Raw genomic sequence first — 21270 nt, forward strand, 5'->3', positions numbered from 1 at the left:
CCCGGTGTTTATGTAACACATGTTTCCCAACCGCCCTCAAAGTCACCCTGTGACATAAGCAAATGCGCACCTTCATCTGCCCCGGCGGCAGGAGGGATAAGTGGTCATCGGATACTTGCTATGGGCCGGGGACTGGCGTGCACTCTTCACTGAATTACACTGACCATCCAGTAAGGCAGCATTTGCTCCTGCATTTTCAAAATTGAGATACAATTCACATACCATCAAATGCATTAAAGTGTATAATTCAGTGGTTTTCAGTATATTTACAAGACTGTGCAGTCATCCAGTTCAAAAACATTTTCATCCCCCAAAAGAAACCCCGTACCCATAAGCTACTACCCCTGTTCCCCAGATCCCCCACTCCCTGGCAACCACTAATCTACTCTCTGTCTCTATGGATTCACCTATTCTGGACATTGCCTATAAACGGAATCTTACGTGGCCTTTCGTCAATTTTTTTTTTTGGCCGCGCCGTGTGGCATATGGGATCTTAGTTCCCGACCAGGGATCAAACCCACACCCCTTGCAGTAGAAGCGTGGAGTCTTAACCACTGGACTGCCAGGGAGTCTCTATGTGACCTTTTGTGACTAACTTCTTTCACTGAGCGTGATGATTTTGAGGTTCATCCACATTGTAGCATGCATCAGTACCTCATTCCTTTCTGTGGCTGAATAAATGGAGAGACCACATTTTAAAATCCATTTTCTGTTGATGGGCAGTTGGGTTGCTTCTACATTCAGGCTTTTGTGAATAAATGCCGCTGTGAACAATTGTGCACAAGCTCTTGTGTGATTATATGATTTCGGTTCTCTTGGGTGTATACTCAGGAGTGGAATTGTTTGTTGTATGACATTTCTATGTTCACCATTTGAGGAAGAGACATATTTTTTCCAAAGTGGCTGCACCCTTTTCCATTCCCACCAGCAGTGCACAAGGGATCCGACTCCTCCACATTCTCTCCAACACTTCTTATTGTCTGTCTCTGATTATAGCTGCCCTGGTGGGGGTGAAGTGGCATCTCATAGTTTTGATGTGCATTTTCTGGATTCCTAATGATATTGATCATCTTTTCATGTACTTCTTGGCCATTTGTGTCTGGTTTGGAGAAATGTCTGTTCAAATCACTTGCCCATTTAAAACCTGGGTTGTTTTGTCTCTTTAGTACTAAGTTGTGGCACTGCAGTCTACAGAGGGGAAACTGAGCCTCAGAAAGGGGGTGTGACTGGGCCAGGAACACTGGGCCCACAAGCAGATGGAGACCAGAACCTGGGTTGATCTCTGCCCCCCACCCCGCCGGCCTCTGCATCCAGCCCAGTGACCCCCTGCTCCAGTGTTGGCCTGCCCCTCAGGCCATGCCGAATCCTGTCCTTGCGTTTAAAGATGGAGGGCTCCCCAGCCGGAGGGTGGGCCGGAAAGGCAAGGAAGCAGCGTTCTGAGGAACCAAGCCGGGCCTCTCTTCCCCTCTGAATCACGCGGACCTGCCTGACGTGGCCCGGGAAGAGGGGACAGCCCGGACCCTGTGGTCGGGGAGCCTATTTATACCGGCAGGGCCGTGTTGCAAGCCCTTCCTGCTGGCGAGAGGGACGTCACCGGGCGCTGACCTCACCAGAAACGCTGACGCATCTTCCCCTCACGCTTTGCTCGGATGGGGAGCGGGGCCTCCTCACCTTGGGGGCACTCCCCGCCCTCCTGCACATCACGGCCCCTCCCACCCAGCTCCGGGTTCCCCCTGCCAGTGTCCCCGCTCCCTGCTGCCCTCCAACCATGCCCTCTTCTTGCAAGCTTTTAGGGGCTGAATTGTGTCCCTCAAATTCATGTGTTGAGGTCACAACCCCCAGCACCACAGAACGTGACTGTCTTTGGAGATAGAGCCTTGAAAGAGGTAATCGAGGTCAAATGAGGCTATTGGGTGGGCCCCACTCCAACATGACTGGTGTCATAAGGAGAGGAGATCAGGACAGACATACACAGAGGGGTGACCATGGGAAGAGACCATGAAAAGGCGGCTGTCTACAAGCCAAGGAGAGAGGCCTTAGGATGAAACCAACCCCGCCGGCACCTTGATCTCAGACTTCTAGCTCCAGGACTGTGAGAAAATACCTTTCTGTCGTTTAAGCCCCCCAGTCTGTGGCATTTGGTTATGGCAGCCCAAGCAAACTAATATATAAGTTTAAAGCCTTGTGCTCAGAGCGAGGTCTTTCAGATGTGACAGCCCTAGTTTGAATGCCCCCCTCCTCTTAAAGGTTTCTACAAAGGGCAACTGAAGGAGGGGCGACCTCAACGTCTCTGGGTCTTAGAGGCCTCTTTAAACCGAGGAGATCTTATAGCTTCTGGACCGAGGGGTGAAAGCACCAGGCTGTCCCACGACTGTGGAGGCCGGTCAGCAAGGAGCCCCTGAGAGGGGCACGAAGCTCTCCAGCTAGACCTGGCTCTCCTGCCTGGAGCCCGGCCCTGAGCTTCTCCGAGCTTCCGATTCCTCGTTAAAGAGAGCTGAGGCATCCCTGCCGGCCGCTCTCCCTCCCAGGACTGTAGCAAGATGAGATCAGGGATGTGAAATGAAGCAGGATCCCAGACTGGCCGGGGTCCCAGGAAGCCGCCTCTTGGAGGTGGGCACCGAGATGAGAAATCGAGCGGAAGTGACGTTCTTGGGAGGAGAATCCGGAACTGGGGTGGCGGATTCCACCCTCAGGGGTGGCAGAATCTGCCCTCAGGGGTGGCAACGGTGTGATGAGGACCATGCTGGGCACCAGGGAGTGGGTGGGGGTGAGGAGAAGCCTCCTGGCGGTGGGGTGCCTCTGGTTTTGCCCACTGCTAGATCCTCAACACCTGGCAAAGCGCGCGGCCAAGTGAAAGTTTGTTGACTGCATAAATGAGCGATGTGGGTGTGTCTGCAGAGGGGAGGGCTGGTGGGAACGGCCTTGGTGGTGATGATGGGTGCCGGGGTGGTGATGGGTGGGAGCGTGACTGGCCCTCCTCCTTCTGGCCACCTTGGCTTTCCTAGTCCAGGCTCCACAGGGCCTGAGCAGCTCAGGCCTCCCTGGCAGCCCCCAAGGGCCCCACCCTGGCTCCTCAGCCTTTGACATCCTCCACCCCACCGAGCTCCTCAGGGTGCAGGCCAAGGACCCTCGTCCAGGTCTGCTGGATGTGCTGGGGCTGCCAGGCATGGCATGCAGGCCAGGGCCAGCCCCTCCACCCCCTCATCTGCCCTCTCCTAGGCCTCAGTTTATCCTGCGCTGAAGCAGCAGGTTGGCTCGGGAGGCGCTGTCTCTGGCCCCTTCATTCATCTGTGAGAAGCAGAGGACTGACTCAAGATCACTATCTTTCAGAGAAAGTGAAACCTGGTCCCCAGCGGTCGCTGCAGCAACTCCCCATCTCCTCCGGCCCCCCACCCCACCTCCCGACAGCTAGTACTTAGAATCAGACTTTCATCTTTCCTTTTGCCTTCAAAGGGCTTTTGCCTTGTATGTCCATGACTGCAGCAGCCCTGTGAAGTGGCTGGGAAATACTTTTCGAATCCTCATTTTACGGTGGGTGGGTGGGGCTCTGAGGCCCAGAGAGGTTAAGCGACTTGCCTTGGATCACACAGCATGTCAGTGGGCTTGAACCCTAATCTCCTGTTTCTCTTGCCTCAAGTGCCTGGTTCTCCCTAGAGGGCCCTGTCTATAGAAAAAGAGCCTGGCTGTGGGCAATGGGCCTGGGATGGGGAAGGCTGGTTATGTGAGAGGTGCCTGGTGGGGGAAAGGAGATGGCTGAGAGCCCCACTGGAGGATGCAGGTCCTGGGGCCAGAACCACAATCTCGGGGCTGCCAGCCTGGGTCTGGCTCTGTGCCCAGAGCCCGGTGGTTTCCGCTCACAGATGTCCCAACAGCCCTGGCTGGAGGGCGGGAAGGGCACTCAAGAAGGAAGATGTCTCGCTCCCTTCAGCCCCAAACCACAGAGGCCTGTGAGGCCGATGGCTCCTGGGCTGGGACTGGGCTGTGCGCCCTCCAGGAGCCCAGCTGGTGGACTCTCCCCTCCACCCCGGGCACAGCCCCCTGCAGCGAGCATGGACCCCCTTGCTCCCTGCTCGCCCCAGGAAGGCTGAGGCTGCGGTTTGCATCATCCTTGGGCGTGGGGCTGACCTCGAAGAACGAATTCGAAGAAAACAGGAGGAGGAGCAGGCATGCCACCGCACCCAGCGCCCATTGGCCGCCTGTGGAAACTTTGGTTTTTGGGGTCATGTTCCCAGAAGGCCTGCCCTCCCCCCTCCCCCTCCCCACCCACCTCACGAGGTGTTGGCCAATCCTCCCGGCGGGCATAAAGTGGCTGCCAGCCCGCAGGGCTCCAAGCCTGGAGGTGTCACCCCCGGCAGGCGCAGGCCAGAGCTCGGTCACCCAGCATGCGGGCACAGTGTATGTGGAGGACACCGCTCAGTAAGTACTTCCTTCCTCCCCACCAGCACCTGCTTGCTGTGCTCATGGGTGCCAGCGGGGAGCAGGGGCACCCTCTGTCCTCCAGGAATAGGGGAGGCCAGGCGCCGGGCAGAGGATGCTGAGAAGGGGAGAGAGCCCGGGGGTCAGGCAAAGAGAGGGATCCACTGAGAACAGAGCATCTTCACAGGGTAGAGAAGGATATTACCAGAGGGCTTCCAGAGGGAGGGTGATGTAGAGTCAACTCTGGGAGCAAGGGAGTGAGGGAAGGGGATCACTGCGGGAGAAGCCAGGGAAGCAGGTGGGAGGTGGGAGATGTGCTGGGGCAGAGGAGGAAGACGCAGAAGCTGAGCAGCGTGATGGTGTGATGTCTGGAAGGGCTGTGGAGCCTCCTTCTTGCCCCGATTTGGAGGCTCTGGGATGAATGGACACTGTCAGCCGGGCCTGGGGGCCCTGGAGCCCACACAATCACACAGCGCACATAGCCACACCCACGGGATGACATGCACACAGAGTCACGTGACGTCATCTGGAACCCTCAATCTCACCAATCTGGGAACCCCCACGTGCAGCCCGGGGCCCCTGCCCTGGATGGGACACAACGGTTGTGTGTGACCAGCTGTTTCCTCGAGCCTCGCGCAGATCTAGACGCACACCCATGCAGGCACCCTAGTCCCACGTGCGCTGTGCCCACACCAGCCCCCCTGCCCGAGCCCAGCAGCAGGTACCTGGGGGGCAGCGAGGGGTGCCTGGTAGTCATTGTGCCTAGGCGCCTGGCCCCTTGGCCTCCCCAGCAGCATCTTCCCCAAGGGGCCACAGTTCTTAGGAAGGGAAGGTGGTGTCACTGCCTTCCGGGCCATTGCGCCACAGGCCCTTCCGACCACGTGGCTGCCAGGGCCTTGTGGGTGGGTGGGGGGAGGCAGGGGAGTGGTAATTATACCCGCCCCCCAGAATGTTCCGGCTCACAGCATCTCTGGTGGGCCTGACAAAAGTGGCCACTTACGGAGAGAGGAGGGAGGCCTGAGAGATGGGGTCACGGGCTGGCCTTGGGTGACCTGAGCAAGCCCTTCTCCTTTGGGGCCTTGGTTTTCCTGTCAGTCAAATGGGGGCATGGACGAGATGATCTCACGTATCCTTTCCAGATGGAAACTTTGGGTGGAAAGGCAGCCTCTCCTGGTTCTGCAGACATAGATCAAGGTGTCTGGCTGCTCCTGGGCTGCAAAACCCTCCAGAGCACACCTGCGTGGGGGGGTGGGGTCTGTTACAGCAGGTTCAGGGCCTGCAGCAATGGTCACCCCTTAGCCCAGAGGACTTGCGGGGAGCAGCCCCACCTGGGCCACCCCAGGTCAGCTCCTGAGTTTGGCAGGCTTGACTCTAGCCAGGCCCCACCACCACTTCTCAAAGTCTTACTTGGTGAATTGCAACCACTGTTTTGGGTGTTGGGCGGTGACTCGCTGGGAAGGTGCGGGAGGCCCCAGCAGGCAGCCCCGTGCATGCACCGTGCCCAGCCCCGCCCCCAATGGCAAAAAGCTGAGGATGATGGGCTGTGCCCTCTGAGGACCGCTTGAGCGACCTCCTCTCTGAAAGGCACCCACCTGTGGCTTCCTCACTAAGGTAGGTGACATGTCCCCTCTCTGCCCCAGGTGTGATCCTCGGACTCCTGTTCCTGAGCATGACGGCCACAAGCAAGTGCTTGGGCAAGTACCATGAACTCCTCCTGCAGCTCCGGCGTCAGGCGGACCTTATGCAGGACACCAGCACGCTCCTGGACCCCTATGTGAGTGACCGGCCCCTGGGGGCATCTGAGTCTCAGAGAACTGTGGGGTTAGGGCAGCAGTGAGTCCCAGAGAGGACAGGCCCAAACCCTACTCAATCTGAGGCTGGGGGGAAAACGAGTCTCCGTGTTATTCCTGGGCCACGGCAAACATCCCAGGCCTAACCCTGAGATGCCAAGTAGGCAGTGCAGCTCCCCCAGCTTAGTGGGCCTGGAGTGTGAACCCCAACTCCATTGCCTCATTCGTCCATTTGCCCCATGTGCTCATTGCACACCTACCACGGGCTTTGCTCTAGGCACCGGGATGTAGCAGTGAACAGTCCCACCCTCCTGAGCTCATGTCACCTCCCGTCACCTCCCCAATGACACACCTCATGCCACAATCACCACCTGTGTGGTCACCCCTCCAGCTCCCTGGCATACCTCTAACCTCACCTGCAGTGATCCAGGAGTCCTCGCCCCTCTTCAGCCTCAGTTTCTGGATCTGTACAATGGGAGGATTGGATGGGGGGGGTACATGAGGTCCAGCGGTTCAAGGCTGAGCAGAGCAGATTCGTGTGTGTGTGTGTGTGTGTGTGTGTGTGTGTGTGTGTGTGTGTGTGGTGGGGGCTCCAGCTGTCACCCCTGCATTGTCCTTTCCCCACAGATCCGCATCCAAGGCCTGGACACGCCAGGACTGAAGGAACACTGCAGGGAGTGCCCTGGGGCTTTCCCCAGCGAGGACGCCCTGCGGGGGCTCAGCAGACAGGGCTTCCTGCAGACCCTCAATGCCACGCTGGGCCTCGTCCTGCACAGACTGACTGCTTTGTATCAGGACCTCCCTGAAGCCCCGCAGTTGGTGGGACTGAACGTCCGCGGGTTCAGGAGTAACATCCATTGCATGTCCCAGCTGCTGCGCAGCTCCTCAGAGGCAGAGACACCTGAGCCCACTCAGCCTGGCCCCGGGCCCACGCCACCGCCCACACCGCCCTCAGACGCCTTCCAGCACAAGTTGAAGAGCTGCAGGTTCCTGCACGGCTACCACCGCTTCATGCACTCTGTGGGGCAGGTCCTCCAGGAGTGGGGGGGAGAGCCGGAGCCGGAGCCGGAGCCGGAGACACAGCCCCTGCCGGGCCCCTGGAGACACAGCCCTCGCCAGGCCCTGCAGAGGGGGGGCCCGCAGGACGTGGCCCTTCCGGAGGGACAGGAGACTCATGCCGAGGGGACAGCTTCCCCGGTAGCCTTAGGGTGAAAGGTCAGCAGGTACTCTGCAGGATGGCGCAGCCCCAGGGCCTGCCACCCTGCTCCCTTCTGTTCCCCGCCTCTCAGAAGTGCACTTTAAGGGGTGGGAGCCGTGCAGCCCCTCTACCTCCTCTGGGCTGGGCTAGGGACATAGGGTCAGGCTGTTGAGCCCCCCAGCCCTGAGTTCCTCAGTCTGGTGGGGTGGCCAGGTCAGGTCCACACGGGGCCAACTTTCCATTGATTCAGGGGTCTGATGACACAGGATGACTCATGGCCAGACTGGCTGCCACCCCCTGCTCTGCTGCCCGGAGGCCTGCCGGACTGTCCCTCTCATGACTTGCAGGGCCGTTGCCCCCATACTTCCTCCTTTCCCTAGTGGCCTGGTTCCAAGGCGGGGAGGTCAGGGCCTGAGCTGGCCTCCTATGCCTCATCACGTCTCGGGCCAGACCCCTGGATGTCTGGATGACCTCACTTTAGGCAGCTGTGATGGGGCAGAGTGTACTAGAAAGAGCACTGATTTGGGGGTGGTCCAAGGTTGGTCCCTAACTTGCTGTGTGGCCTCAGTAAGGCCACTTTACCTCTCTGTACCTCAGTTTTCTCTTTGTGATTCGAAGGGCTTGGGGGCCATGTAAAGCCCTCTCTGCCTGTCAGTTGCTGGGACTCTGTGACATAGGGTGGATATCAAATTCTCTCCATACATGGGGATACACAGTACTGATGGCCACTGGGCACAGACTGAGTTCTCTGGAAGAGACCTCCTAGCTAGCACCTGGAAGCGCCTGGTCTTAGGTCTTGGGTGCTGGCTGCTCCCCCTGGTGGTACATCATGGTATTTTCTTATGCTGAAACCATTGCCCTCCTGGAGGGGGTCCCAGAAGCTGCTGGGCCAATTCCTTGGAGGGACATGACTAATTTATAGATTTTTTAAATCAGTTTTTATCTGTTTCCTATTTATAAGGCTTATTTATAATGTGTATTTAATGTTAATATTGTGCCAACGTATATTTAAAACTTGCCTGGTTTCTAAAGCCCCTGTGTCTCTCTGCTACCTTGTGGGACAGGATTTGGGGGAGCCTCTTGGCGGGGGGTCCCTATGTGGTAAGGCCACAAGCATCCACCACCTGGGGCCTGGGCTGGGGGGTCCTTGCTCTATCCAGGAAGGGAAGTCGCACACCCCAGTCAGCTGGGGGCTCTGACTGTGGGGCATCTCAAACACAGACAAGGTGTTTGTTGTTTCTGAATGGGTCTCTCTTGAGAAGTTGGGGACCAGGGGTGTTGGGGTTTGGGAGCCAGAGGGGAGGGAGGAAGGATGGAGTGTATGGGTTGCTCTGGGCCCTTGTGGGTGTCTGGCTGGGGGTATGTGTGCTGATGTGTGTTGTGTGAAACAGACAAGATAATAATAGATCCTGCCTCACATGTGGCCTGTAACCTGGTAGGTGCTTGAAACTGCTTCCTGAAGGGCCCCAGGGTGGATAGGGATTCCACCTGGCTCTCTCCGGATGCCCAGGGCCCCGCCTCGGAAGGGTCATCTATAGGCTGATGACATGCTGAGGTGGCAGCTACAAAGGAAGGGCTCACAGAAGCCGATGAACGTGACCTGGATCAGTCCCATTTCTGGTGGGAACAGGACTTAACATGGGGTGGAAGAGAGCCCTGTGTGGGACTCCCTGCAATAGATATAACCCACTTTGCAGATGAGAAGACCGAGGCTCAGAGAGTTTGAGTCCTCAGAGCAAATTTACTGGGGACGGGCACATTTTAAATTCAGGCCCGTTAGATGCCAGGGCAGGAGCATCCTCCTGTCACCTTTCAGCCTCTGTAACTCTGCTGACAATTTCACGAGTCCCCGGGGGCACAGAGCTCCCAAGTGCAGGGGCAGACAGACAACAGACAAGCAAAAGAACCAACAGGAGCATCTGAGGTTGCGGTGTGAGCTTGAGCTTGGCAAAAACAAAGCGGTGATGTAATAGAGAGTGAGAGTCAGGTGACGTGGGTTGTCAGTGTGGTGCCTGGAAGAGGTGATGTCTACTCTGAGGACTGAATGACGCACAGGAGAAGGGGTGGAGCCTGTAGGTGGCAGGAAGAGCTAGGGCAAAGGCTCGGAGCATTCAAGGATGAGGATATAGTGAGTGAGGGCATTGCTGATTTATCACAAAGGCCCAGAGAGGGGAAGCATCTTGCTCAATGTCACGGAGCGAGTTAGTGCAGTGCTGGGGCTAGAACTCCAGGTCTCTTACTCCCAACCAGCAAGCGCCCAATATATTCCAGGCTGTTTACCAAGCACTTAGTAAGGGTCTCTACTGCCCCCCAATGGGCTCTCTCTTGCTCTCGGGCTCCTGCCACACCAGCCACTTTTGGGATCCCAATATGCCCAGGGTACCCTCTCACCACAAGATCTCTGCCTATGCTCTTCTCTCTGTCTACAATGCTGTGCTCTGTTTTTTGGTTAGTGCATCCTCGGCTATTCTTACCCCCATCCGTGTTCTGGGTCTAACAACTTGGTTATTTTTTTTCTCAAAACTGTCGCGTGGGGGGCCTCTCTTGGTTTGCTTTGCCGTCTGCCTCCCCCGCTAGCCTGGAGTCTCCAAGGATGGAGACCACATCTGCCTTGCTCTGCTCTCAGCACAGTACCTGGCACCCAGCAGGAGCTCAGTGAGGAGCAGGGCAGGGAGCCTGGCCTAGACAGGCGCTACCCAGGTGTGGCCAAGGGCAGGGGCCGGCCTCTGCTCTTTTCTGCTGCACCCCCAGCATGGGGGTGGGGGACTTTCCTCGGGCTGGGCTGCTGGGAATCTCTGGGTGGGAGGTGGCAGACACCGAAAGCCAGGCACCCTCAGGTTCCCGGAGCAGAAGGGGAGTTCGCACTAAGGCAGCATGTGGTTGCCCACGGAGAGGACAGAAGTTGGTCTGCGGAGGAAGAGCTGGGGAGCCCAGGGTAGTTGCTCTTCACCCCCGCCTGGGCCCCCTGCCAGCCTCTAGAGAGGTGGCTAAGCCCCGGGAGAGGTGTCTGGGGCTGCTTTGAACTGGAGCTGCACCCCCCGCAGGAAGCAGATCAGGGAGTCCCAGACTCGGGGGTGGGGTTCTTGGGGGTCCTGTCAGTGAGGACTTGCAATCCCACACTGTCTCCTGATGAGACCACAGCTGCAGGTGCCACCTCCAGCCTGGGCCCAGGTCCACAGACCCAGCTGCCAGAGCATCTGCTGGGTGCCCTGTGGGTGCCTCAAGGCTGAACTCAGCCCCAAGCCGACACCTTTCTGCTTCCTAATTGCCCCCACTGAAGTTCCAGAACCCCAGCGTACCTCCCTCAATCTCCCTTAGCCTCAACCTCTTCTCTCCCCATTGATCCTGTGATTTCTCCAACACCCTATCCCTGGCATGTGCCTCCTTCTCTCCCCACCGCCAATCAGGTCCTGACTCCCTGGACACATCTCACTGTCATGTCTTCTGCTCACAGACCTTCGATGACTCCCTCCCATCCTGCTGCCCAAGGCATCGATTCCAAACTCCTCAGCACAGCCGGCCAGGGCCGTGCTCTCAGGCCCACCCAACTTTGCCAGCTCATCTCTGCATTTGCTACATGCTCAGCTGGCCCCCAACACATCCAGGCATCCTGACCTCCCAGCGCCTGCATTTCCCCCTCCCCCTCCTCCTGCCCTCCCAGGCCCCTCCTCCTTAACTCCCCATCGAGTGGCTGGCGGGGCTTCCCTGGGGCTTTGGGCAGGGCAGCTTGCAGGGGTCGTTTCTGATGTCTGCACCTGGAGTCAGAACGAGCCCTCTTGGATCGTCGCCCCCCACCCCCCCACTACAGTGACAACTGCTGTGAGATCAGGGTTCCCATGACCATCCGGCGTGAGGGGTAGCGGGGGAGGGGTTCTAATAATGCTTTTGTGCCACAGTGTGAAGCTGATCCCCCACAAGGCATGCTTTTCCCAGAGTAGCGATGCCCTGTGAGCCTGCAAATAGCATATGCTCCCCCAAGTGGCTCATGTGAAGAGACAAAGCAGCCGCAGGCCATGGGCGAGCTGGTACAGGGTCAGGGAGATAAGGTGTCCTCGGGCAACCCTGCTGCTGGAATCGACCACAAGCTGGGTTTTCTTTTCTTTCTCAAGTTTTTCAGGGTGACAGTCACAGCCCCTCAGTCAACCCTGAACATGACACACACGGATGAAAAGTTTCCTGGGACGGGGGGGCCTGGAGGGCAGGGAAACTGCAGGAAAAAAGGCAAGGATGGGGTGCCAGCACTTATAGTCTGTCTAAAGAACAAACTCCCGGCTTGCAAACGGCAGATCTGGGTCTCTGGCCTCCATAGCCTCAGCGCCTTTGCTGCCCGCCAGTTCTGATGTGATTTGAACGCTCTCTCTCTCAAGGGACAGGAAAGTACTTGGGAGTTCAGCAAAATGACTTCAAACCCCAGCCCCGTGGCCCGTGTTACCTCCAGGCTGAGCCTCGGCTTCCCTGTCTGCACAACAGACTCAGTTAATTGGCCACCTCCCAGGCCAGAGCAGAGATTTTCTGGGAAACAATGCAACGCAGGGTCTGTTGGCGATGCCGTCATAAGCTGTCACAGAACAGGTGCCCGAGCCACGTCCTCTTTATTTTCTCTCCCTCATTTTCCCTTTTCCTTGTTGGTTTCTTTCTTCACAGCTCTTCTGTCTTTGTTCCTGTTCCCCCTTCTCACCGCCACCACCCACGCCAGGCCTGGGACCCGGAGTGCCCACAGAACCCCTTTTCCACGCTGAGGAAAGGGTCACAGTCCACGGTCAGAGTGGGGAGGCCCTGGGCTCAGCCAACCCCGCTCCCTGCTTCCTGGGGCGTCCCCGAGGGCTGGGCTCCACTGACTCGGGGAGGGGCGAAGGTCTCTGAGGGAGGGGGTTGGGCAGGTGGGGCCCCAGAGCCCGTGGAGGAGGGCGGACCAGATGGGCCAGGTGGCTCCCGGGTTCTGAGGTGGGTGCCAGGGCAAGGAGTGGTGGCTTGAGGGGCACCGTGTCCGGGGGGTTGGCTGCAGCCCTGTGACTCTTCCAGGGATGGGGACAAGGGGACATGGCCCTGGTGCACACGGCCTGTGGCAGGTCTGAGTCAAAACACCTAAGGCCGACCCCGGCCGGTCATGTGGAGGGCTGCCCAGTCATCGCCTTATGCCGGCCTGGATCACCCTGGCGGGCTGGGCGCGGCCCAGTCAGCCGTGAGTCAGGCCCCGGCGGCCTCGCCACGCAGCACAGGGCAGGGGCCGCCGGGCCCAAGGACGACCCCTCCCCACCCCTGGCCCTGCTTCTCCCCTCAACCAGCCTGAAGACCCTGCCCCACCTGTGTCAGGTGCATTCTGGCCAGGGACCTGGGCTTCCCGGCCCCTGTTGCCCCCAACCCTTCAGCCAGGGGGTGGGGTGGAAGTGGGGGGAGCCTTGGGGCTACCCGGCCCTGGACGGGAAGTCAAGTCGGGGGCGGGGTGAGGAGCTGTCTCCAGAGAAGATTCAGCAGGAGAGAGAAGCAGAGGAGCCTGGCCCAACGTCGATGGTGCCCCACTGAAGACCCAGCAAGCACCCCGCCAGACGCTGGAGGGTCCGGTGTGGCACAGACCACGGTAGGCTTCCCCAAATTTATCCTCAGCACAGGCAAACATCACCTTTTCCCTCATGTGTCGGGGGCACCTGATGGCCCACCCGGCTCTCCAGGCCTCAGTCTCCCCGACCGCGTAATGGGCATGGTAAGATGTGCCCTGCACATCTCTCTGAGCCTGTGGAGGTAGAGTTCAGACCAGATGTGAAAGTGTCATGTGGAAACCTGAGGGGTTAAAGATCATGGCAGGTTTAGAGGGCAGAGGAGAGAGTACTGGATGGGGAGGCCGGCGTCCTGGCTTTGCCATCCCGAAGGGGTCACCCCTGGGGGTCTTGATTCCTGGATTCCCAAGGGGCCCTCAAGTTCCCTTTTCCCCAGAGCAGTGGAGGGTTCTGAGTTCGTGGCAGCCTAGCTTTCCCTGGGATGGAGACCTGGCAGGTAGAGGGTCCCTGTCCCCCCAGAAGGGGCTGTGGTGGGTCACAGGGTGGCCCCTGCCTGCCTCTGCTTTCGGGAAAAGAGAGTGAGTCTTTGCTAAAGTGAAGTCTCTCAAGGGAGGCTCTGGGGTGTGTGGTCGGTCAAGGTCATGACCCCTACGCTTTTGACCTTGACCCAGAGAGGACTCGACCTCTCTGTGCTTTGCTTACTCTGTAAGATGGGCTTAACTGTGGGGGCACCAGCTCATGGGACCATGCGGGGAGAAAGGAGAAATGTAAGTAAAGTCTTCACAGAGTTTGGCACCGGGGGGCAGAGGGGCGGGCGGCACCTTGGCATAAATAACCTGAGAAGGGGCTGGACCCCAATCTTGCCATCAGCAGTTCCCCAGGACTGCCCGGGAGGGCAGGGACATTGTCCCCAGAACCTGTCCTGGGTGGGGATTAGGTGGTCCTGGGGCTTGAGGGGGGTGGGAAGGGACAGAAGTCCCCCTCCTCCCCCTCCTCTCCCTCCTACCCACCCCCACACCCCCGCCCCTCCTCCCAGAGCTCCCACTGGATGGAGGCACGCAGCCCCCACCCCAGGCCCGCTGCATGAGGTCTCTGGCACCCCCTTGTGGCCAGTCCTCAATGCACACACCCCCCCCAGCCCCACCCCGCCGCCAGGTGCTCAGCAGGGCAGAGGCCCCTCCAGGACCCCTCTGCTGGCCTCCTTCCCTGCCCTGGCTGACAGCCTCGGCCTACCCTCCATTCCGAGCCCCAGGCATCTACCCCAACTTCCTCAATCCCCAAATCCTGCCCTGCCCAGCCCTAGGGGAGGCACTGACCCAGTCAGGTGGACCCAGGGCTGGAGGTGCCCCTGCCACGGTGCCTGCTGCCCACTGGTCAGTGGGGGGCGCTGCAGCCCGCGGCTTGGGGCTAAGCTCAGTGGCTGAGTGCTGGCGAGCGCTGGGCCGCGAGCCCCGGACCTGGCCCTCACCCCCGCTGCGTCCAGCGCTCCAGGGTGCCCGGGAGGCTTTCTCTATCCTCCACCACCCCGTCCCGTAGTTCACACCTCAAAGAGCCTTTCTGGATCCTTGGAGACGGATGGCCTTCTCTAGGCTGGTTTTACAGACGGGAAAACCGAGACTCCTAAAAGGTTCTTTCTGGAATCCCCACTGCTAATCAGGACTAAAACCTGGGATTCCTGACTCCTTGTCTGGGAACCTGAGGGAGGCATGCAGCCCACATGTTGGGGATGTGCCACTAATCTGTGGCCTTGGAAAAGTCACTTCCCCTCTCTGGGCCCCACCTGTGAAGTTTTAACAGCTAAGATAATAATACTATCAGTCACTCAGGCATGTCTTCTGTGCCTGCAGGGTTTCCCAGAGGGTGATGCTAACCTCTCAGGTTGACAACACTGTGTCGCATTTTATACTTTTGGAACTGGGGTCTGAGCAATGAGGTCACATGTCTGAGGCCGTGAGTGGCAGAGCTAGGACTGCCCTTGAGGCCTGGCTGATTGAAGAGACCACCAGCCCCACCCCCCTGACACCCCCCTCATTGTTTCTGACCTTTTCCCTTGGCAAGTGGGGACATGGAGGTGGCAGAGGCCAGGGTGGTCTTTAAGTTTCCCAGGCCAACACCACTTTAGGAGGTAGGTGGGCTCTTGGAGGAGAGCCTAAGGGTCAGGAACTACAGGCCACTGTCCTCCCTCTATGTGAGGGTCTCCTGCTGCCAGCCTGCTGACCAGAGTGGACTCTGGGGAGACCACAGCCACTGAGGGGCTTGCGGGACTCCAGCTCTCTAGACAGTCCACTGTGATCCTGGGGCGGGCGTGGTCCCACCCAGAAAGGGAGGAAGCGGAAACGGGGTCCAGGGGTGGGGCAGGGGTGGAGGAGGCCAGGCTGGGCAGGAGCTCGGAGCGGGGTTGTGTCACGGAGTCCTGCAGCTGATAAGCAGCTGAGCGGCCAGCCCAGGCAGGAGGAGGGGATCCTGGGGTTGACTCATCCTGGGGACCCCCCTGGCCCCCGCTGCCAGTGAGCCCTGGACCACGCTTGGCCTCCTGGCTCCAGTTTGAGGGAGGCTGTGGGGTCGTGGGCTGGAGAGCTCGCTCCATCGCACCCTGTGTGACCTTAGGCAAATCGTACAACTTTCTGAGCCTCAGTTTCCATGTCTGTAAAACCAGGATTAAAGTGTCTCCCGTGGGGATGGGTGTTAGGACCGGAGATAACAGGGGACTCTCGTGAGTGCTTTGCTTGCTTTGGGGGATGCAGGCGGGAGAGAAGCTCATAAGGCCTTTGGGGTCAGCGACGGGCCAGCTACGTGCCACAGAAAGCATGGGAAGCAGGGCTGGAGTGGCTCAAGGGTGCAGGGTAGTGGGGACGGGTGTCACACCCAGGTTACCTGGAGGACAGAGGGGGCAGCCTGGCCCTCTCCTCTCGGCTCCCCCCAGCTCCTCCCCTACCTGGTCCTGTCCCTCCCTGACTTCAGGGAGCTCATCTTTTCTTCTCTTCCCGGGAGGAGGACGGTCCAACCTCAGCCGGGCCTCAACCCCTCTATCCTCCCTGCCCATTGGGACTGGGCTACTCTACTCTTTCCATCTTATCATCAGGCCTGAGGCTCACATCACCTCCCACCCACCATCCTCAGAATGGTTTCCTCAGTCCGTGCTGGCGCTGAAGGACGGTTTGGGGAGAGGGCCTGGCTGCTTCCCTAACATCAGCTCTGGGGTCGGGTCAGGGTGGCCCCAGTGAGCTTGTCTGGGGGAGGGGACGCCAGTCCCCACCTCAGGGCCAGCCGGTTTCAGGCTGAGTGGGTCCGCGGGGCTGCTTCCTGTTCTGTTTATTGCCTCTGAGTTCAGGAAATCACTGAGTGAAACATCCTCCCCCCTCCCCCCACCAACCCCGAGATTATTTAATAGGAGCCGGGCTGTGGTCTCTCTCTTTTGGAAAATCCAGTGGGAGAAGGAAGCTGTCAGCTCAGCTCTGACATCAGCTTAGTCCCTGAGCCAAGAGTCAGGGTGGCCAGGGCAGGGGGGCGGCGCTGGGGCGGGGTGGGGAGGAAACCAGCTGCTGGTGGCCCCCATGACGTGAGGCTGCCACAGAGTTCCCAGGGGCGGGGGCTGGAGGGTGAGGAGCAGGGATTGTTGGAGACACACTCGGGGGCGCGCGCGCGCGCGCGCACACACACACACACACACACACAGGGTCACGCCTCCCCACACGTGTCCAGAGACCCCTGGCACGCACAGACTCACATCCACTGGTACAGGATCCAGGCACACGGTCACACACACACTCACACAATCACACGGGGGCTCACAAAGTCAGCCAGAGGTGTGTCCACCCCGACTCCCTCCCAGCCACACACACACACGCACACATACGCGCACACACAGCCAGACACAGCCCAACACAGACACACAGCCACACCAACAGCCTCACCACACACGCACACATATGCAAATGCCCACTCGGGCCGGGAGAGACAGACCCAAGGGGAGACCGGCGGGCACTCCCAGAAATGGGCTGGGCCTCTGGGCCACGGGCTACCCTGGAGTGGGGACTGCAGCCGTGTCCTCCTCCCGCTGCCCGAGTGAGGATGAAGAGCTCGGTGGCAGAGTGAGGAAGGCCTGTGACTATTCCGGGCCCCACCCGGGCAGGGCCAGGCGGGGTGGGGAGCCCGGGGATCTGAGGCTGCGGAAGGGAGTGGATGGTGAGAGGCCAGGCCGTGGGAGGGCCTTTGTCCTGGCATCGGGTGATGCCAGGCCTCCACCCCCGACCGTGAGCACCTGCCCAGCCCCACCCTGCCCGCAGCACCTCCTGCCACTCCTGGGCTGCAAGGGATGGCAGCTGAGGAGCAGTCAGGAACCCCACGCTGCCAGCTGCCGAGTGACCTTGGGCAAGTCACTCCTCAGCCCCTCAGGGCCTGGTTTTCATCACTGATACCAGTGGCTTACAAACGTTTCTGACTGAGACCCGCAGTTAGAAACACATTGCACCTTGCAACCAGAGGGTGATGCACATGCTGACACATCCAGACAACGGAAACAAAAGTTCCACCGAGCGGTGCTTGCCCTCGCTCTGGGCAATGCTGGGTGATTTTGTGATTCTATTTTCTTTTAAAAGTGCTGGCGGCAACCCTCTAAATTTAATCCATGATCCACTAAGAGGCAGACTTACAGTGTGAAAATATCGCTCTTTACCCCTGCCTGCGATGGTCTCAAGCTAGTTCAAGATTCAGAGAGAGCCTGGGGGAGGTCAAAGTGCTTGCAGAGGCTAAAATGCCAGCTAAGGGCTGATGCATGAACCATCAGGGAGGAGAGACACCCATTCTAAAGATGGAGACGTTGAGGACAGAGCCTGCAGTGGAATCAGGCCCCATGCAACTTGGCATGGACCTCGGAGGCAGGCCTCTGACCCCACTGATGATCGGAGCCCTGTAGGCTGCTGCTTCCCTTGCAATTTCTATCAGAATTGAAGAAAAAATATGCAGTCACTCTGATTCACCTCCAGGGGGGTGATTCCTGACGCAGAACCAGTCAGGAAATGTCAGGGTGATGCTGGGGACAGTTGGCAGGATGCCAGACTGGCTTCTGGCTCCCACTTGGCCCTGAGGGTGTGTAGCTGGTCCCTGCCAGAGATTTGATGGGGTGAGGGTGAGAAGGGCAGACTATAGGCCCAAAGCTGGACCTCAAGAGCCCCAAAGACAGCTGGAAGGGAAGTGTTGCTTATTCCCAAGGTGGGAAGAATTGCTTATTCCCCTGCAGAGGCTCTGAGAGGTTGCCTGTTCCCCCAGGACCCACGCCACAGTCTGTCTACTGAGAGGACTCAGGAGCCCTCCTTGTCCTAACTCTCAGATCACGGGTGGAGCATATGCACCCCTGGACCCAGGCCCAACCCAAGCCCCTGACTCAGGCTGGGGTTTGAGCCCCTCCTGTGGCCACCCCGACCTCTGGTTAGAATGACTGCCACGTGGCAGGCACTGTGTGTTTCCCACTTAACATCTTCATGACAGCCCCACGAGCCCGGCGCTACCGCATCCCCACTCTCAGTGGGCTCAGAGAGAGGAAGCCAGTTGCCCCAGTCCACAGGTGTGGGCAGGAATCAAACCCATGTTTGCCTGGCTCTAAGACACACCCTTACTCATGGGTGCTACCACCCTAGCCCCAAAGGGACCAAAGGTGACTTGCAAAGCCGAGCCAGCGGTCACAGGAAAGTACATGAGAGCATATAGATGGTGGAGGTGGGCAGCCCTGCAGGTGTAGTTACATCCTCCTTTCTCAAGTGCTGAATAATGAAGTGTTTTTGCCTTTTTGGACAGGATACCCAACTGCCAGGGCTGTGCCAGGAATTCCTGAGCTTCTCCTGTCTCCTCTGGCTGTCCCTCACCAACTCTGGTCCTGGGCCACTCCCTCTGGCCCCCAATTTCCTCGCTGGGCCCATCTGACTCCGCTGTGCTCATTTCCCAGGTGGGAGCGTCAAGGCGAGGAGCGGGGCCTGAGCTGATGTCTGAGAGCAGCTGCTGGTCGAGTTTTCAGAGAACTGAGATCTTAGATGGGGACAGGGAAGAGGGATGGGGAGGGAGGAGGGGGGCCGGCCTGGGCAATGGGGGTTGCCCAGAGCACTCAGTTTCTGGGTCACTAGCCTTGGGGAATTCCCCGATGCCCAGAGAGCTGCTTACCTGGTGAGTAACTGCTCCTGGCTGCCCACACAGGATGCCTGGCTGTGAGGGTACCTCCCTGCCACCCCCTGCCAATGGCCACTGCCATGTTACCCTCTCCCCTGAGTGCCCCGGGGCCCAGGAAAGAGACAGACAGGCAGGCAGGGGCTGTCCCCCACCTCCACAACTCCCCCCAGGGCTCCGCAGGGGGCGGCTGGTGATTCAAGCCCCTCTGAGCTGAACTATGTCTCCTTCCTTCTCAGATGGGCCTTGGGGGTGAATCAGCTCCTGGGGGCGGTGAGGCTGGGTCAGCCACTGTCTTCAGCTCAAGCCTGGGGTGCAGTTGGTCACGGGCCAGGATGGGACATAGGGAGAGAGAGCCCACCGCTGTGCCAGCCCCCCCAGCAACCCATCTGATCTTCCTGGGGCACCCCAGAAGCTGGAAGCTCGAGGGTGTTTTGTTTCCATTATCCATCAGGAGAGAATGAACAGGCCCCTCTCCTGCCCAGCTTTCCTCCTTTAGCCCTGGATTATGCCCAACTTTCCTCATCTGTAAAATGGGGACAAGAGCCCCTACTCCTCCACGGTGAGGAGGATCAATGCTGACGAGCAGAGGGTTGGCTGGGCTCCCAGAAGTGCGCTGAGCCTGAGCCCTCACAGCAAACCCACAGCACAGGTGTCATTATTCCCATTTTATAGATGAGAAAACTGAGGCCAGGATGTGGTCACTTCCTCAAAGTCACCCAGCTCATAACTGGCAGACCCAAACCTCTAACCCGGCTCTGACTGAGGCTGAAGTCCATGCTTCCAACCAGCAGACTTTACTCCTCTCGCCATGAGAGACTTGGCACAGACAACTTTTGGAAACTAAAAGGCTTTTAGAAAATACTTAGCATCTGCTCTGATGTAACCCTGAGCCAGGTGCTGTCAAGAGTACAAATGAGGATCAGACCCCAACCAAGCCCTCAAAGAGGGAGGAATGAGACTTGTTCCCACTTGAAAGGAGAGTGGGCAGGACTGGGCAGACTCAGCTAACCTGGGCTGTGGGAGGAAGGGGAGGCTTCCCGGAAGAAGCGGCCTGAATGCAGCTCACCACCCCTTGCTCCCATCGCAGCATGAGGTGCTGCTGGCATTAGCTGTGGCCTTCAAGCCAGAGGCCAGGGCTCCAGGCCTCATTCTCTTGTTAACTCTCTGTGCTGCCCTGGGCAAGTGTCTTCACCTCTCTGAGCCTCAGCTTCCTCACCTGACATTCTAAGAGAGGCTTGTGGATGGTGAGTGAGAATCAGAAGGAAAGGAGGGGCTGAATGGCCACATGTGCCAAAGTGAGTGGGAGAGAAAGAGCCCTCAGGGGCCCTGGGGAGGCCCCAGGCCGGCCCTGGACTCGCTTCCTGGAGATGAGCAGGTGGATGGTACAGCCGCCTGGTGGAGCACCCCCAGCCCCGGCCTGGCCACCCCCCGCCCAGACTGAGGGTGCCCTATGTGGGCCCCAGCTGTCCCCCTCACCCTGAGGCCGGTCAAATCCCCAGCAGGCCCAGTGTGCAGAAGCAGGACAGGCTGGGGATGAAGTCACAGCTGGAAGGGGCCGGGCTGGGGCTGCCACTCCAGGGTGGGGCCTGGGGTCACGACCCTGGGAGCAGGCAGCCAAGAAGGGAGGATGCCTTCCGTGAGGAAGCTGGGGAAAACACACACACACACATAGCAGCGTAGAGAGGGAAGGAAGAAAACAAACTCCAGGAGACCAAAGCTGGCCTGGAGCACCGCCTGGGCAGCCGATTCCCGGGGACCGAGGCCACGTTGCAGGCGGCTTACGGGTCTGCGGCTCCGAGACCCTGCCCAGCCTGCCCCCGAGAGGCCCGGTGCAGGTGGTGGCTGGACATGGACAGGAGAGGGAGGCTGGGCCTGGGGTGCCGAGGGGCCCAGAACACTTGGGGAGCACAGACCAAGTCAGGTACCGTGAGAGGGGAAACTGAGGCAGGGGAGGGGGCCAGTCAGGGCGAGGGTGAAGTATCTTCTAGACTCCGCCCCACTTCCTGTTTCCTGTGGGGTGGGGCTGAGATTACATGGCGTTTGGGGGCGTTTTATAGGGCTGAGGAGGGGTCTGGGCAGCCAGAAGACAGTGCAAGGCCCGGCAAGTCCACTGGGAGTGATGCAGGGGAGGAACCGTGGCAGGAGGGCAGTGGGACGAGGAGGCGGCCTCCAGGAGAATCAGGGCACCCAGTGAGACACTTGTGCGGGGGAA

The 21270-nt window shown here is 59.1% G+C and overlaps 1 protein-coding gene across 1 annotated transcript; it reads left to right on the forward strand.

The window, feature by feature from the left end:
- The first annotated feature begins 4382 nt into the window (after positions 1-4382).
- On the forward strand, positions 4383-7407 carry OSM (oncostatin M). The gene is given in 4 exon segments (XM_029217290.1): positions 4383-4416; positions 6057-6190; positions 6834-7253; positions 7255-7407. Coding segments are annotated over 4 exon segments (741 nt in total).
- The last annotated feature ends 13863 nt before the right edge of the window (positions 7408-21270 follow it).

The sequence above is a fragment of the Monodon monoceros genome, unplaced genomic scaffold (assembly GCF_005190385.1).
Source record: "Monodon monoceros isolate NGI ecotype Baffin Bay Population unplaced genomic scaffold, NGI_Narwhal_1 Super_Scaffold_1, whole genome shotgun sequence".
NCBI classification, from domain to species: Eukaryota; Metazoa; Chordata; class Mammalia; order Artiodactyla; family Monodontidae; genus Monodon; species Monodon monoceros.